We start from the raw sequence: 18,169 nt of genomic DNA on the forward strand, positions 1-18,169 counted from the left end.
CAAATTAGAAATGCATGACAACCAAGTCGAATTATCATGTATTGCCTTAAAAGCAACAAAATCGCGAATCTTGGTGTCTTTTTGCGATCGGCCAGATAAGAAAGAAAGAAGTTTGGAATCAATCACGATCTTACAGTCAGGTCATTCAGCTTAAGAGCTGACTTACAAGCTCATCATCCAGATTGATCATGAATCGACACGGAAGAGTGAATGAAGTCCATCAGTATCAGTCCCCCAGCTCATACACAGTACATAAGTTTCTCCAGCCTCCATTCATGAGTAGTCAATTGTGATCGGCACCTGAATGAAGAACTTGGCTGAACTCAGTGAAAGGAACGACACTTTGAATAAATTATCGGGCATTTCAATATTTGGTCCGAAAATTCAAACGTTCAACGACGGAATATAAACATATTTTATCTTTCTTATTTTAAGGAAAATGGTGCGTTGCCTAAGATTCGAGCGTATATACCTTATCGTGGTTTGGTGACTATCGTGGCAGAGGGTGGGAAAACTCCCGGAGAGTCACCCGGTAATGCATCCACTCATGATTCAATTCCATGGATTACGGTCGAGGGGCGTTCCCTGTTTTATTCACGACGTGAAAAACGACCAGTATATATTCATGCCGCCCAATACTGGAATTAATTAAATAAGAAATTATGAGAGCATAAATAAATAAATAATGTCGAAACTTTCCCCTCTTCCCTTTACTGATGGTCGAACGAATCTGCCGGCCGCGACGAATTAATCACCAGGCTTTCGGTCGACGATTGATAAATCTCCACCAACACGACAGCAAATTCATTTTGTTCGCACAAATGCCGTCGCTGCATGCATGCGTCCATCACGTTGAGCGAAAACGTGACGTGTTGCGAGCGGACGGTGGTCCCCCACGGTTTGAATAAACTTTACGATCCTTGTCCTTGTCGAACGTCCGCCATCTTGGCTGAGCTCGAATCGTTGGTTAATTTCATCATCGGCGTAAGCACGAGATTTGAATCGGAGATCAGCGAAGTGTGCGCGGAGGGATCGGCCTCATGAATTCGTCCTCTCGATACATTATCCGCTTCGAGGGCGGTGGGGTGGTGCTCTGATTCCGCCATGACGCCGGGGGCTATTTACTTTTCCGGTGACGCAATTTCGCGCGGTGGTGTTCCCACACTATTACGTAGTTTGGCCCGGAGCAATGGTGCACTGGGAAAAATTTGACGGCGAAAAAAAACATATCCTGAATGTGCAGTCGTCTTCATAGGATTTAAAATTGTACGCTGGATGTTCGCCGTGCTCATTAATCGCGATTATCGGATGAAAAATGAAAACCCAGAATCTTCCAATAGCGATTCTTTAGCAAAAATACTAACTTATTTTGGGTTTCCATTTTTATGTATAGCTTATACAACTTAATCCAGTCATTGAATACACGGAAATGATCTGGAGTCTTGGATACACGACGCTTTAAATGGTTATTTCATTTTCCATTTTTACTGTACACATTCAAACTTGCAGTGGGATAAATCCGGGTAAGGACGTTAGAAAATTTAAGGAAGGTAAGGAAACGGAAAGAATGTTAGCAGGTACGCCTCCCAGAGTCCCTCAAGTGCTATAGAATAAAAAGGCCAATCAACATCATATATCCTTGGTATACGAGCTACTCGTAGCTACTCTATTTTTAAAATGAAATTTGGATAGCATATAGTCCCGTATTCTGTTGAACAGACTGCGTAAAAGAGACACCAATTTAGATATTTTTGTGAAAGTGAAGGAATTTAACTTGTTTTTCAAATAGGTAACTTGCTAAAAATGTTTATCTCAGGTTTCAATCGCTTTAGTAGAAAAATGAAATAAGTCAACATAATTTTCAGTGGGAAGCGCTTTCACCAAATTGGTAAGCACGATGCTTATAAACTCGTCGGAAGTTCACCCGATGGTATCATGCCTCCAGTCGGCTACTAAATAGTATTTATAATGCGATATGGTCTCGTATTGTTTTATTTTTACTTCCGTTGTTGGAAAAATTAAGGTTCAATTACTGAGTAGATTCTGGATTCATTTCTTAAAATCTATGTCAGGAAATGGAATAGCAGGGCCATACCAGTCGACTAACTCAACGGTTGTCACCCCTTCAATATTACGAATCATGTGGGGTCTTGGAAAAATAGTTTCTATTGGCAGTTGTCAATGAATTTTTCTTGATTATAATTTGCACCCAATTATTAAGAATTATTTCAATATGATTTCGACGCAAAAGAGTTCAAACAATAATGCAAGATCTCACGGCACATTATATTTCAAAAGATATCTATGCAACGGATGATATTAATTGAGTAAAGTTCCTATTAAGCACTATTATAAAATTGGAAATTTATATTTTTTTTAATCGGGTGCATCAGAAAAGCTTTTGCTCCTTTTTCAGAAACTCACAAATAAAATTTAAGAATGGAATGTAACAGAGAAGGCACTCTCACATTTCCTAACGATGCTATTGTGAGGTTTTTTTTCAAAGTATAAGTGATTTCCTCTGGCTTAATTCTGTGTAATATCGTGATATCCATTAAAGGTTTTTAAATCTTTCGTAATTTTGCCCATACATGTCAAAGATTTGTTGTATTTGCCGCGAGTTCATAAATCCTGGCGATACGGCCGAGTGCTCATTCATTTAGAGGAGAAACCAGTTAACAAAGATGCGCTCTACTCAAAATAAACACCAAGCCCATGATGACATATGAATAGCTTGGCACTGTTTCTTCATTTCGAAGAAAACTATGACATTGAAAAGACATATCACTTGACACGAGAATTGGTTTCTTCGTACCAAGAACAAGTATTCGGTGTGGAATGATTTTAGTGTGGTAAGATCAAGTGCGAATCACGTTCTTTTCCTCACTCTCACGCAATGTTTTTTGCTAACTTCTCAATCCCTTTCCCGTAATACCATTAACTCTAGCTCTATTTCAGCGAGTGAGGACGATTGACTGTTATCATATGGGAAACACCAAAGTCCGTCTCCCAAATTCCCATAGAAATGATTTCCCTCCTGGGAAAAATATACGAATTTAGTTCTTCGAATGCCCACCATTGATGTATCCAACTCAGAGGCTTTCATTCTTTCAATGTAACTTCTCAAGTTTCAAGCTTTAAACCTACTGCTGAAATTTCTGAATTTTACGAGATATGAGATACGGGTATTTTTCTAAAATACACCTCAATACATCTATAAAATCGTTTTATACCCAGGAATCTAGCACTGTCATATACGATGGATAATTTAAATTAATAGCATACCTATTTACTGCATAAATTATGATCAAATAAAAATGTTTAATGTTTTATTAATTTTTAACTACGAAACACTCCTTTGTAGATAGGCTCTTCCATCTAATAAAATATAAGTCGATACCTTATAACATAATATGTCAACATTGTGATGGACTCAATCGTTCACAATACATGTACAGCAAAATGTTGGGTGGTCCTGAGGTGCATCCCAGTATTTCCATGACCTCAAAGAGATCTGAATCCAGTGGCTAAGTAGACTTTCACCCATCTCCGCAAAGTTGCGAATTAATATTACATTCGAATGGTACCTGCTAAATAGATCCTGTGTGGCTATTTCAGTTCGCTGGTTGTGTATTCCGTCCTGCTTTACATCGCTTAAAAATCCCAGTAATAGACTTCCAACCCCAACTCTCTTCGTCCGCGCGATTTTAGCCAGACGTAAACACGCATCATGTTCATGTTAAGCTGTCACCACTACTACCACCACCACCAGGGATGGAGCGGAGGAAACAGTTGAGCGCCGTGGTGGCCAGGAGCCAAGCGGCCGCATCATCGCCGCCCGGCCGCCTTCGCCTTCTCCCACGTCCCGGGGCGCCCTCGGTGGAGGAGAGCGGCGAGAGAGAGATAAAGTGCGAGGGGTCGCGACCCGGCAACGGCCTCCAACGACACTTATTGGCGCTTCGGGGAGGAGAAGGTTGGTGTCGGCGGCGCTGGGACGGGAGGGGAGATAGGAGGTGGAGGATGAAAGTGGAACTGTTCGGGGGGTAGAGAGAGAGAAGAATTCTCCCGGTCGAGGGGAACTAGCTGATGCCGAGCACGTTTTTATTATTTATTGCCGCTGCTCCCATGATGGAGAGCGCGAGTCGAAGACGTCGCCGGGAGACGTTTGCGCACGTCAGGGCCGGCACGCCTCCCCTCCCCATCTACCCACCCACCCCTATTTTCCCAATCCCACCCCCCTCTCGTCGTGGGTAAGCCGGGTCGCGCCCCCGAGGCTAGGGGCAGCGGGAGGGAGGAAGGAGTGAGATCGAGGGCGCTCCCGGATGGCCTTTTACCCGGCCGCTCTCTCCACTTCCCATTCCAAGACGAACGGAGGTTTCGCACCAGTTTGGGCGCGAGTCTCACTCCCCGTGTCGTCGTCTCCCGTGTGTTAGACTATCATCCACCGTGGGTATGTGTGTTTGTTTGTGCTCGCTCCCGTGATGGAAAACAATAATGCTGTCAAATGATTGGAACGTTTCACTGTCAGCAATTTTTTGCGGATATGAAATAGAAATTGGAACGGAAGGAAATACGTATGAGTCGATGTCACATCACAACGAACACTCTTCACCTGGATTGAGTGTGCAGTGTTCCTCGCGCGCCTGGACTCAACTCTATGCAAATGATGAAAATGACCGAAGATATTTGTAAACACAAGAAAGGCAATCTGTCTTAAAAAAGGCTAGAAACAATTTTCTCTCGTTTGTCTAAACATGCTAGCTGAAATTAAATTACGTTAATGAGGGACATTTAAGGGCACGGCTAGAGTGAATCCCTTACCCATATCCTAAGGGAACAATTAGGAATGGGGAAGTTGTTTCATATCACTCAGATGTGGTGAGTCCGGCTCTGGAGTGCGATGCCAAAAGTTGTACAGCTTTTGAAATGTTCTTTTCGAAATTTTCTGCAACGAGGTTACAGAAAATATTCTATCCGAAATCAATCTACACAATGCTAATTTTGAGAGGCAACAAATTCACTATATCGCGCTGATGGCACAGATCATTAATATCGGTCCAAAATAATTTTTTTGACACAAATCGAGGTGAGAGTTGAGAGCTGAGCTCTAGATTCGAGTTAACAGAGTCAGTCGCAGCACCATGATGTCGAAATGAGCAAATAACTGCGGCATTAGACACACTAGAGGATGCAATAAGTATTGTATTTATGGTAATTGGCATAGCGGCATTTCTTTTGCAAAAATATTCTGGGGGATGATACTCCCTGTACCAGATTGAAATTAAAGGAATTACGGTGGTTGGAGAATAGAAAAAATACTCCGTCGTGGAGTACCTCGCAGCAATAGAAGATGATCGAGAAGTTATGCATGCGCGCATGCTTGAGCAAATCGGAATAGGTATTTCGAAGATTGATTATTAAATATAATGGAAGAAAACTGAATCGTATTAATTTGAGGGGAGAGGCTTGAGGATGTACTCGCACTTCGATACTTGAACAGTAATCGTAAAAGGAGGCATTTTCACCTATTTTTGATTCTGATCAGCATCAAATGTAAAACAGCAATGGTGCGAATTGTGAAATTCGATGGATTATCGAAACGTCACACCTGAGAAAACTAGAAGTTTTCAAATCCTCGAGCTGAATGTGAACTCCAAAGATAAAAATGTGCTGTCAATGCGAGAAATGCTAAGGTAAATAAAGTGAAAAATAGTAGAGATAAAAACTTCACTGACAAGAAAAAATCATGTCCATGGATTGAACACACTTGGAAATGCGATGGGTTTGCTACGAATATAAAAAAGAAGACAATTCTCGAGGATGACCAATTGACAAATACGAAGGTAAACCTAAGAAAGCAGGGATGTGAAATATTTGGTAATGAATGGGAAAGGCGGAACATCTGCGGTAAAATAATCATTGAATTAAAGTTGCGAAGCCATCTATTGTATTTGATGAATAAGAGAACATTTTGGAATGGAAGAAAGTATATTGTGGGGTAAGAACATCACCCTCACATTCGTGTACATTATTTGATGACTTGGAGAATGATGCAGTGCATGGAGAAATTTGGGCAATGATGGTCTGTTGCTGCACTTCATTTTCAAAGGAAAATGTTTTACTCTATGCTAGTCCATCATCATAATAGGTAGTCTACATTCGTGAAACACAGGCTCCATCAGCAGCAGTAGACAATGAAAATCATTAATAAGTAACCGATTCGGTGAACTGTCATACCTAATGTCATCCTTTTTGCTTCCGATTCTTTTTTTATTTATTTTCTTCCTCGCATTGCGGAAGTTGCGAAATTCATAGCCGTAGTAATTTAACGGAAATCAAGCTATTTCCGGCCTAGAAAAACTCTGGTTTTCCCTCGGCACACCTGGAAACAGTCCCTTTCTCCACTCCCCTTACTTCTAAGAGCCCAAAAATTTGTAAACAATATTTACAGAGGGCTAACTGGAAGGTTTTAATCTATCAGTCAAATGTCATCTCATGTCTCTGTCTCTTCCGATTCTTAAGATTTGCTGCTCATAGAGATGGACGGGGCAGACGCGGACACAGGACTGACAAACCGTAGCCAAAGAGCATTTTTTATGAGCTCCCAAATGTTCTCATAGTCACTTTATCTTCCTTGCACACAAAGTGCCACTCGGGGTCATTTGTGATCCCTTATTGACCACCAGACTCGACTGTCACCAAAGAAGGTGGCTTATCGACCTAGTCAACGGAGACTAAGGAGAGTGAGAGAAATGAAACAAATAGGATCGCAAAATAATTTCAATGCGTATCTAGTTTGGCTAATACAAAGTCGGCTACATCCGATTCATTGACTACTTTCGGGCTGTTTGCTCGCAACCTCCACCGCATCTCATAAGTCCCAAAGTAGTATACTTAAGGAGTAAAGTTGATGCAGTTAATCATAGTATAGTCATTATGAGCGATAAAAATATTCAGATACACGGCCAGTAGCCTTTATGCGACGTCATAGACAACCTTAGGTAAGCCTACCTGCGGTGATGATTTCTCGGAACCACTCTAAATACGATACTAACTTCCATTAAATTCAAATGGCAAATGATTTAATCAATGGCAATAAATCACTAACACTTCTCAGTATTCTTTGACAACTTTTACGCAAGCTGTGAATTACACAATAGCGATTCCGCGAATATCAGTAATATTGTTGACGACTTTTGGAAAAGTAAAACAAAATTCCCTTGAAAGGGGCAAATTAAGAATTAATTACGTAATTTATTTTGTCAATTGATGGTTCTATCAAGAAAAAGAGTAACCTATCAGGCTCAAAAAACCAATATTAAATTGGTAATATACATAAATATAAAATTAATTTCATAAAATGATTTAGCATTTAATGTTTCTTCACCTTGAGCACATGACTGCATATTTTATTGTTGTCACTTCCGGCGAAATCGCGGAAGATTTATAGTGTGCCCCTCGTCACGCGTTCATCCGGAAGCGTATAACTAATCACAGGGGAGCATAGTGTGTGTATGGCCGGGTCAAATTCGGTCGCACGATCACTTTGCGGAAGTTGGTTCGCGTTGCGGGCGAAGTGACCTAGGTGCGCCGAGAGGTCGCAAACGATGCGAAACGGACTCGCCAAAGCCAACTAAAAATTCAAATACTAATATTCAACCGCTCGTGGCCTTATCGGGCAGACGCCGCCGAGGTTTTGGTAGTTTTCAAGCCTCTTCAAGTCTTAAGCGGATAAAATAATACTTTGTAATTCCACAGATTTAGTCGATTAAAAAATAAACTTGGCTACATTTATGGCGAAGGCCTCCGCTGATGTTCTTGGCGTTTTCCACTGCAGGTTGATGTACTTTGGGGTAACTCCTAAAGAGATGCACCGACTGTTGAAGAAGATATTGAGAGATGCGATCCGGTATTTAATGGAAAGTCGTCTGTGGAATCTTAAATCTGTGGAATTACAAAGTATTATTTTATCCGCTTAAGAATGAACCGATTCCATAAAATAACGCCTGAAACCATCGATTAGCCTCTTCAAGATTGAATGATTGAATTGAATTCTTGAAGAATGTCTCTGATCTTTTCATCATTTACTTCATTCACTTGCGAAATAAGGCCGGTCTCTGTTGCTAAGTGTCTTCTAATTTCAAGTAGGTGCCTGCTTAAATTCCCTGTAGTGATTCCCCTTCTTCGTGAAATTTAGACCTAAGCGTCATTCATAAAAATATATATTCTCGCGCCATCAATCGTTTCAATGACTGAAGACAGTTGTGATTAATGTGTCTGAAATAATTGGTACATACCTATGTATTATCACTGAAATAGTACAAGATGCGAAATTTCAATTATTCTTAGCAACGCTAGCGATACACTGAAAATTATAATATTGAGAGAGCTATAAATTGTCATTGCCAATGAGATACTTTTAATACGCCACAAACACTACCATTTGAAGCTGGATGATTAAGAGATAATTCGGGATTTGACCAGCCGTTTTACTTTATTCTTGCGAAAGAGGAATAGGAGAGAGCAGGGGAGAGTATAATTCAGAAATAAATAATAATAGGTGGATTGTACGGGGCAAGATTCATAAGTTGGTCGTTATTGGAGGAGAAGACAGGGAAACTAAATCCTTGGAACAAATCCAGGAGACATATTGATTAATACGCAATGAAGCAGAGCTAAAAAATGGTTAGAAAATTAGTAAGAAAGAGAGAAGATTAGAATGCTGCATTTGCCGTAATTGAGGCGAAATAATATCACACTTAAAGCTCATGATTTGAGAATGAAGATGTAATTGTACAAGGCCAATTACTTTTCAATCGCCTCTGATTTATATTGTCATCAGCTTTACGTGTCAGTTCGAGCGACTCTAGACAGTGTAACATTTTAGAAGCAATTATGCCAGCTTTCAAGCTATTTACATTCCTTCGCTTTTCAGGATCAGTTATATAGGGATTATCCAGTATTATCAAATAGCCCTGTAGTCGAAATTTTTCAATGGGTAATTAACGGAAAGAAAAGGGTACGAATATCACGAGTTCCTGGGCACGGAATGAGCTGAGCTAATAACAACGCGTAGTACGCTCCGCTTATCATGCACTTTCACGTGAGATTTCGACATTTACTATCGCGTTCGCCTCAGTTGGGCGCTGTTTATCAACAGTCGTTTTCCTATCTGGAATATTTAGTGAAACTCTTTCAGGAGAGTCAGTCCTCAAAATCACTTCACGTGCCTCGTTCCCGGAGTTATTTTCTGTCTTAAGTAGCCATTTGATCTATGTTCAGCGAAATACGTTCACCTTTTATGGTATTAAATTTACAATGCTAGTGTCTACGTACCAATCTATGCATGCTAATATGTATTTACATAAAAGCTCGAAATAATACAAGGGAACCTGCAGTCAGTCGTCGCACGATTAAACACTCCGTGGGGCTCTCTTTGAAAATGAAGACACAAATGTTTCGGACAGGCCTTAAGATATGCTGAATTTATTAGGAAAATATATTTTCATAATTAACAAAAAATATAATTTATATTTACACAGTGAAAAGATTTAATACAGTATATTTATATTAGTGTATTTCTTATGGTATATTTTTTCTGATAGTATTTGTGCACTGGGACAGTTTTCGGGACGCGTCTCTGCTGGGGTCCTCGATTCATTGAAAAAAAAATCTCGTCGCTTACTCAAAAGATTCCTCGAAGCGCAATTCCGTCACAGGTTATCGCACCCACCCACGTGATACACTCTGCGTCCTCTTAGGTCCGAAGATGAAATTCTGCCTTGTTTTCATGTCAGACGCCTTACGATAACCTTCCATTAAGTCTCTCATCATTCCCGGCAACGTGTCAGCAGTGGAGCGGCCGACTGCATTGCCTTTCCGCCGCGCACAACATCGCGCTTCCGAAAGAGAGGATTAAGAGCAAACGTTGATTGAATTGTATGCTGCGTATCGTTTTCCGCACTTAAAAGCAATCTCCCAAAATTGACACTGGCTCATAATTCAGCGTCAACCGTTCGCCTAACATGTCCAGTCCGCGCTACTAATCCGTTTTCCATCATTAAACTCATTTCCCAAAATTCACACCACAGGAGTCCATCTTTCCGTTCGCGTGATCCGTATACTAGGCTTTTTAATTTTTCTCCTTTCAACTATTTCGTAAATAATGAAATCCAATTATTACTGTACTTAGTTGAATGAAAGTGATATCAAGATGGTCTAATTTGTAAAATTAGGAAGTATTTGCGAGCGTATCGTATCGACGCAATCAATCGTTTCTACCAGGGCAAATTAATGTCAAAGTGATGTTTTGGAGATGAGTTACTGGCTGATAATAATATTACTTTAGTACTTTTCATTAATAACAAACGGTACACTTACTTCAACTTTTTAATATCGTGTCTGTGGACGGAAGTAATCATCTTGTCGAGTACTCATATTTGCTTTTCATCCCAGTTTCGGAAATGTAACCTGTTATATAAGCAGAAAATTGCCTGTATCATGACCCTCCTTTTCGTGTGTCCCTTGCGACTCGCTGGCATTCCTCCCTTGCCCGAGCGCGTTAGGAGTCCAATGTGAAGATTCGCGGAGGAGTAGCGATCGGAAAAAGTTTTATTTTTATCGGGAAATTCCCGTTTCTTCTCATAAATCTTCCCTTCACTCTTGTACATCAATCAAGATGATGACGAAACGATCTTGACGACCGTCCCTCCCTCCTAACATGGCCGCTGTCTCTCCCCACATAAACACAAAGCTCAAGGGTGCTCGAAGCGACGATTTTGGGATCGGGTAGAAATGTTCGCAGCATCCCCGCCGGGTGGTGGCATTGCCGCCCGTCGCGTCCTCGTGGCCATTCCCGAATAATTGAGCGGGGATAAAGGTTAACATTCGGCGATGGCGGTAGGCATATGTTCTGTATGTATGCGCGACAATGGCCGGCGAAGCTTCCGGTCTTGCTTGGCCACCTTGGTCAAGTAATCATTCAAAGGGAGTGGAATCTGAATTTTAAATCGTCTTGACTTTTAAGAGCGCGCGCCGCTTTCGTGTCTGATACCTCCGGTAAAATATTCATAAGCTCATGTTCTGAATAAACGGCATTACCATATCCTACGACGTTTGTTTGTGTCGGATGTTGTTCTCCGAACGCTGACGTCCACGTTGAAGAGAAAAAATGAGGGCAAGTGAACAACCGAATTCCAAATCCATTTGTTCTGAGGCAAAAAGGCGTCAATTCATTTACTTTTCCAACTGCCAAGCAAAATGGTTAATATATTTTTGGAAAGTAGTTTGACACCCCACTAAATGGCAAACCCACCAATTAAATATCACATGTTTTAAAGTTACACTCTTCACGAATCGCTACTAGCTCTCCCTTCTGATAATTTTTAAATCCAACAAGTTCCCTACTCATTATTAAACAATAACATTGATGAATCCATGTCACAGGACGATCGATGTTAATTCCATTTCTTTATTCGTGCTCTGATGCCATGTGCATCGAATCTATGTTTCAATGCAAAACTTGAGTGTGACAAAGCGAGAGCAGCTTGTTGTAAAAAAGCGTGGAGGGTGTGGATGTTTGTTTGCATCAAAACCTTCGGGCTGGCGACAGAAAGAAGCCGGGCGCGTTGCAGTTGATACGCCGCCGTCTCTCCCAGTTGGTTCAGCTAAGTAACCTTGTCACATCATCTGTCAGATAAGGTGTTGCATGGTGACTCTTTGGCTTTAAATTCGACCTTACCCTTACCATATAAAAACGTCTGTGGCACTGAGTCACTATTTTCGCTTGATCAGCTGTGCACATGAAAAAGGATAGGCGTGCGATGACTCCCGATCGCTTGTGAACGGGAAATTATGTGATTCCGATATTTCAATGGCCTTGTTCATTGTCTACACGAGACGCGTTGATCAATAATTTTGGTGATTAAACGTTAAAGGGATTTCATTGCGTGAGTAAGTTTAGTGCATCCAAGAATTGTTACGAATTACGCAGTAGTAAGCACGGTTTCATCCGGAAGTTTTGATCCCCTTATGGCGCGCAATTGCAAATATAATTTCCAAAGGAAAAAGGTCGGTGGAGACTTTATCTAAGAAAATCCCATCTCTGGGATGGGATATTATTTTTTCTTTTGAAAGAAAACAAACCGAATTAAGCCTCCGGAAACTTGATTTCTCTTGATATAAATAGTTTTATGAAAACTTTGCGTCAGCATGTATCAGTAATTAATTTTGTAGAAATGCATTATTCTTCCCGATTTCTTTAACACCAGTGTAGACATTTACTTGTCAATGGTGTCTTATGTACGTGTATGGCTCGATTCCTTGTTTCATATTTATGAGTAATATTTTTTTCCAAAGGTATGCTACACTAACATACTTCCCGGGGTATTGCCAGGTCGGGATGTTCCGGCGGACGCTTGAGTAAATCCTTCTCTACAATAAGATGCATTAAATTGAAGTCCTTTCCTACCTATCGCCTGTCCGTATCTTATGTTATGGTTTCTATTTTTCAAACGCTATATGAGCCATCAATGGTAATTTCTATTTTTCTATTAAAAATTCTTTGAGTTGCAGCATCACAGAATGGTCATCGAGGGAATCGGATATACCATGTGGTTTTTGCATCCTATCCATGGCTTTCCTGCAGTGTTATCAACTTTTCCATGTGCTCGACCACTAGCTTACCTAGAACTAGTTACAACCTGGACAATCTTAACTAGCAATAAATATAATAAATGACATTACAATGATCATAAGTTATGTCACTTTTGAATTTATTAGAATTATTGTACATTTCTAAAATTAAGGATTCAGCGAGGAAAACGATAAGAACGCTTCCATCAATCGATTGTTATGTTGATTTGCTACACACTGATTAAATCCCGAATGTTTTTTTTCTATATTGTGTAGGCATGTCTTACACCCTTATTTCAATATTTCATGCAATGCGTGTCAATTACGTTTCCTATGAAGTGTATAACTATTATTTTTTACAATATTCTACACTGTCAATCATGTAAACTTTTACATATTTCCCACTCAGTCAGAATTTTTGGGATGCGACCTTGAAGCTTAAGTAAAACCAACGTTAGCACATCAGTCACCATTTTCCAATGACTTCAAATGTATTTGTAGCGACAGCCTATAAATCCATAAACATCTATGAAAGATGATCTCTGAGGAAGTGGTACCAGAATTGTTATTCAGGTCATCCAACGGCTTCGATCACTTCCCTCTAAAAAGGGCAGCAGTCAAACGGCCCCGATAATTAAATACGTGAGTTTAGATTCCAATTCGGGATTATAACTTGCGACCAATGGACCTGGTTTAACCGTGAAGTTTAATTGTTGGCAAAAAATTATTGGCCTTATCCTAAAAATGAAAATTCACTTGCATCCGTTTTTTGACGAGCCAGACTAGCTTTAATCCATGAGATTACTCACTATATTTTATTGTCAGTTTATTATAATGTGCATGGAATAAATAATTTCATAAATGATATTAATTAATTGAGCAAAATTTTACATCGTAAATTATTAAATGTTTTCTGCTATAGACATTTTTAGAAAAATTACATATATTTGGTAATATCTTCAATTTTAAAGTCGCAAGAAGCTTAATATTTTCTTTCCAAAAATGTGGAGTGAGACAATTTCTTGAATATCTGTATGAAATATGGGTTACTTTTACACAGCATACTTCATAAAACTAAGAACATTAGTCGCTAATGCATAGCTACTCTTTAACTCAATTTTTTTGTAGTACACTAAAACTTCCCTGAAACGTATGAAAGTGATATAAACAATTATACTGTTATATTGAAAGAAGGCGAACATCTGGTGGAGGAAGAAAATAGTCGAGCTCAGTTAATTGTGTGGGAAGGGCTGTGGCATTTACGTATATGCTCCTTCTTTTGGAAAATGCGCATCGCAAAGGATGAGTGGCCAGGTCAGTCGATTGACCGCCCAGAGAAATCGCCTGTGCCAAGGGCCCACCCCGCTGTCGATAGTCGGCCGGTGACCAGCCACCATTCACGCAACAGAGCCAGTAAATTCGGCATCTGGCTCTCGAAACGTTTTCTGACACGGATGGACACGGAGCATGGGCGGACACGGAGCAAAGTCACCTGAGGGAGTGGTGAGATCACGAGGGTTCTCAGGAGGAAGAGAGGATTGCTCAAACACTCACGTTAGGTTATTGTAGTTGAGTCTCAGCTCGTGCAGGCCGAACTGGAACTCCTTGAACGACCGATTCTCCAGGTCATCCAGGTTCGAGTAGGCGATCTTAAGGCTGAGCTTGGAGGGTGTGATATGTCGGGGGTTGATGACGGCCCCGCCGTCCGGGGGCTCCGCTCCAGGGTTGTCCCCCGTCGGTTCGAAGCCCAGGCCTCCGAGGGAGGAGGGGGGAAAACGGCCCCGGAGGGCCTCGACCACCTGAGCAAAGGAGGCCACCTTCTCGCACTCGATCCGCACGGTGGAGGGGCTGGGCAGGGTGCATGTGCACGGGGAGATCTCCCGCCTCACGGAGCAGTGGAGGGTGCCGACCGTGAGGCCGAGGATGGTGTACAGGATGGCGGACATGCTGAGGAGGGTCGACGGTAAAAGTCTCGCGCCGAACGGTCCGTGTCTTCTCCGGGGTGTCGGAGGAGTTTGTGAGGCGGTCATCGTGAAGCCGTCCCTTAGTCGGCGGGGTTCCTCCTCTCGACCTCCCTCCGTCCCTCTTCCCCCGCTCCTCCTCCCCTCCGGCCTCGCCGCGGAGCTTTCCTAACCCCCCTCCGCCTCCTCACACTCCCCGGCTCACTTCCCCACCCTCTCCTACCCTTCTTCCCCTGCTGAAATCCAAAATCTCTTGGGAGTAAAGTAGTATGGGCGGGTGGGGAACCAAAACACCACAACGCGACCCGAGCGGAATTATGCTTGCGAACGGGTGAAGATCAGGAGACCTCAAAAACTGGGACCACTCTTCACACCCGAAAGAGAAGCGGTGGTGTTGGTGCTCTTCCTCGCCGATCCACACACCTGCACACTCCCTCCGGATCCGGCGGGGGGACGGTGGAGAGGGTGGAGAGAGAACGTTCCTCCACTGCAATTAAGTGTGCACGTGCGGTGGTTATTTTTTCCTCCCCTTACCTCTTTTTAATTTCTCCACACTGCACCCACGCGCTCAGTTCTCGTGTCCCGCGGTGAAAGATTTTGTTTTTCCACCTTTTCTCAAGTTACGTTTTTTTTCTCTTTCCCTCCCTGCTTCTCCGAGATATAAGGAAAGGTGAGGAAGCGAGACGGAAATGGCGAAATTTTTACGTAACTCACTTCTGTCGCTCGAGGGACGGAACAGAATGGGGACGTCTCCTCTACGCCTCCGAAAAATCCCTTCCCCTCTCTCCCTCGCCCGAGTTACGCTCAAATCCCTCTCTTCAGGAACCTCTCAGAAATTATTTTCTCTCTCCTCCTTCCTTAGACATCCTCCTCACCCTCCTCCCCACACGCTCGTTTCGGTTTCCTCCTCTCTTCTTCCTTTCCTCGACTTCGTATAATCTGTCTTCTTCTTTGTATTCCTCTTCACCCTCTTCGTTCTCTGTTCGGCTCTATCACCACTCTCCCGAGAAGTCCTCGTTTCGCGGCGACGGCGAGAGCGATGGGAGCCGCGGGAAGTCGCCTCGCGGTTTTTGCCTCCGGAGTGACGTGGACCTCACCCGCCGCTCCCCTCTTCACCCTGGCGCCTTCGGGAGAGGACGGGAGGGTGAGAGAGACCTCTGAGGGAGTGAGGCGGTGGCGGGGGGCCTGGCGGGTGAGGGGAGGTATGGTGAAGGGGCAGCAGCAAACGCGAGCGTACGTATTCGCGAACAGAATGGGTCGCGGGCGGGAAGGAGCGAAGGAGGAAAGGGAAGTCACGATTGTAAGTCCAGGCGCCTGCGCGACAGACCGACCGGGTGTCTTCCCAAACTAGGTGTGACAAGGGTGGAGAGCCCTCTCACTATGGATAAGGTCGAACAGGGGTTGAGTATACTCGAGGTCTCCTTTTGGTATATATCCGAGAGGTCGTCAGTCGGGATCTGTTTGTTCAAGGGGTTGTAACAGCCACCCATCAGTTCTCTCTAAACATTTCCTCGTGATAAATTGGGAAAAGGTCAGAAATAAGTCCGACTGCAGGTGAAATTCACGCTAACGACAGACAATGTGTGACCCTACGTTCCGAAAAGTTTTTTATCGGAGGTTGTATTAGATTGCGCCGAATCAAGAACGGCAATTTGGCTCATTTGGAATGACTTCAATTTACTGGGAGGAGAGATATACGGAAAGACTTTTTTTTGAGAATATATTATCTGTTTGCACATCAAGTGAATAAGAATAATTTTTAATTTAACTATTCATGCGATTCCTGATGAGGGTTATAGTTGTTATGAATTTTGCGATGGTTGGTGGTGACGTTTGCCGAAATGAGCAAACCGGATTACATTCCTACCAAACTAAGAGTAAATGTTGTTGATTAGTCGTTTTTTTATGATGGGGTAATCGTTTCAATTAGGAAGTCGTGAAATTTGAAGAGAAAATCTTGAGCTCTCTCTGGAATCCGGTCCCGGGGACAACAGCTGTCTCCAACGTGATCGGCCAGCACAAGGTCGTTGCCGAGCATTGGTTTTAAGCGTGTTCACATTGTTCCGATAATCCTCCTTCGTGGATCTTCAGCAGTCGCGGCGTGGGGGTCCCAAGAAGGGCCGGGGGGGGGGGAGGCTGACGTCCCGTGCCGAAGGTTATTCCCTTCGTGGAAAGAGCGAAAGCGACCGTGGAAAGCCCTTTTGTTTTTTCCTCGGTCCCACGCCGAAGTCATATCTCTAGAACTCGCGGTCACCGCGGTCTCGGTGTACCACGTCGGAATGAAGGGACGCGGAGCAGTCGTTGGAGGATTGCTAGGGTTCCCCCTTCTCTCGGGTCAACGACGCCACCCCGCGGTCCGCACTCCTCCGGGGTGGTTTCAAAAGAACACCCCAACGGTCACTCCCACCCAGCCCGAGGGAATGGGGCACGTAGTTTCCCTTCTGGGATGATTTCACGAGGATGTCCGCCCGCGGCGCGGCGTCGCTTCGGGCGGGTGCGGGTAGTAGTACCGCTAGTGGGCGAGCCGCTCGCCCGCGCGGGAAGCTGCGTCTCACGTTGGCTATCCACGCGCCTCCGCCGCCGCGATCGCGAGGTCGGGGACGTCGTCACCGCCGTAATCGTTTCCGCGAACGGATGGGAGGAGATGGACGATTGGGCGCGTCTACTCGTCACCCTTCCCTCCCCCTCCTCCCGATCCAAACCTCTGTAGTGATCTCGCGACTTTCCTCCGCACGCGGGTCCTTTCACTCCCCTTTGGCCGACCTTTAGCGGTGCGGTGCCGACCCGCGCTCCTTCACCCTTCGCTTCACTCTCTATTCTCCTCCTATCTCCTCCTCCCTCCGCCTCCGAGTGGTGGAAACTGTGAAAATTTGCCCCGTTTCCAATGTTGCCGGTGGTTTGGGGAGCTTAAACCCATCGAGGTCTCTCGAACCCACCCGCTTCTGCTTTAAAAGACTTTTAGGTTGGTTTAGAGGGGGTGGGGATTGGGAGAGATTTGTGTCTGTGCTCGTGTTCAGAGGAGTAGGCGGATTGTGTGAGTGGGGGAGAGAGGGGTAAGAGTGAGGTTTCTCGAAGGTTCGGGAGTTCGTTAAGGGGTTGTTCGTGAGGGAAAGGGCACTCCTGTTTTGAGGAAGTGGTAGGTGAGGGTGTAGTTTGGGAGGGGCCAGGGAGAGAGAGGAAGTGGTGGGACATGTGAGGGAGGGGTGGTAGGGTCTTCGGGGGATGGAGAATGAGGATATGCTAGTCGCACACCGCGGCGTATGGGTCGAAAAAAATCGTGTGTGGGCGCGGGGGAGGGCGGGGGTGACACGCTGTCACTCGGCGTTTTGAGAGGTGTCGGTAGGTCTCCATCCCTACTCCTCTGTTTCCTCCCCATCTGTGTTCGACGGGTGCGAGGAAATGGGTTTTCGGGCCGTGTGTGTGCGTGTCCCCCTTCGACTCAGGAACCCTTTTGGGGCCTTTTGTTTTGACTAGTCGTGGCTTGACGTGAGGACCAGGCGTGGAGTGGCGGGCGAGGCTGCGGGCGGGACGAAAATCCCTTAGAAGGTCGGACTTGAGGATTGAATTTTAAGGAG

At 43.9% G+C, this 18,169-nt stretch overlaps 1 protein-coding gene across 1 annotated transcript in view; it reads right to left on the reverse strand.

Moving 5' to 3' along the window:
- ltl (larval translucida) overlaps positions 1–14,703 on the reverse strand; it is a 63,460-nt gene extending 48,757 nt beyond the window's left edge. The window contains exon 1 of the mRNA XM_071588609.1: positions 14,188–14,703. Coding sequence (XP_071444710.1) covers positions 14,188–14,663 — 476 coding nt within the window. The 5' untranslated portion in view covers positions 14,664–14,703. The remainder of the gene's footprint in view (positions 1–14,187) is intronic.
- Positions 14,704–18,169: the final 3,466 nt, after the last annotated feature.

This window comes from Hetaerina americana, unplaced genomic scaffold (genome assembly GCF_022747635.1).
Source record: "Hetaerina americana unplaced genomic scaffold, ioHetAmer1.1.p SCAF_3, whole genome shotgun sequence".
Classification (NCBI taxonomy): domain Eukaryota; kingdom Metazoa; phylum Arthropoda; class Insecta; order Odonata; family Calopterygidae; genus Hetaerina; species Hetaerina americana.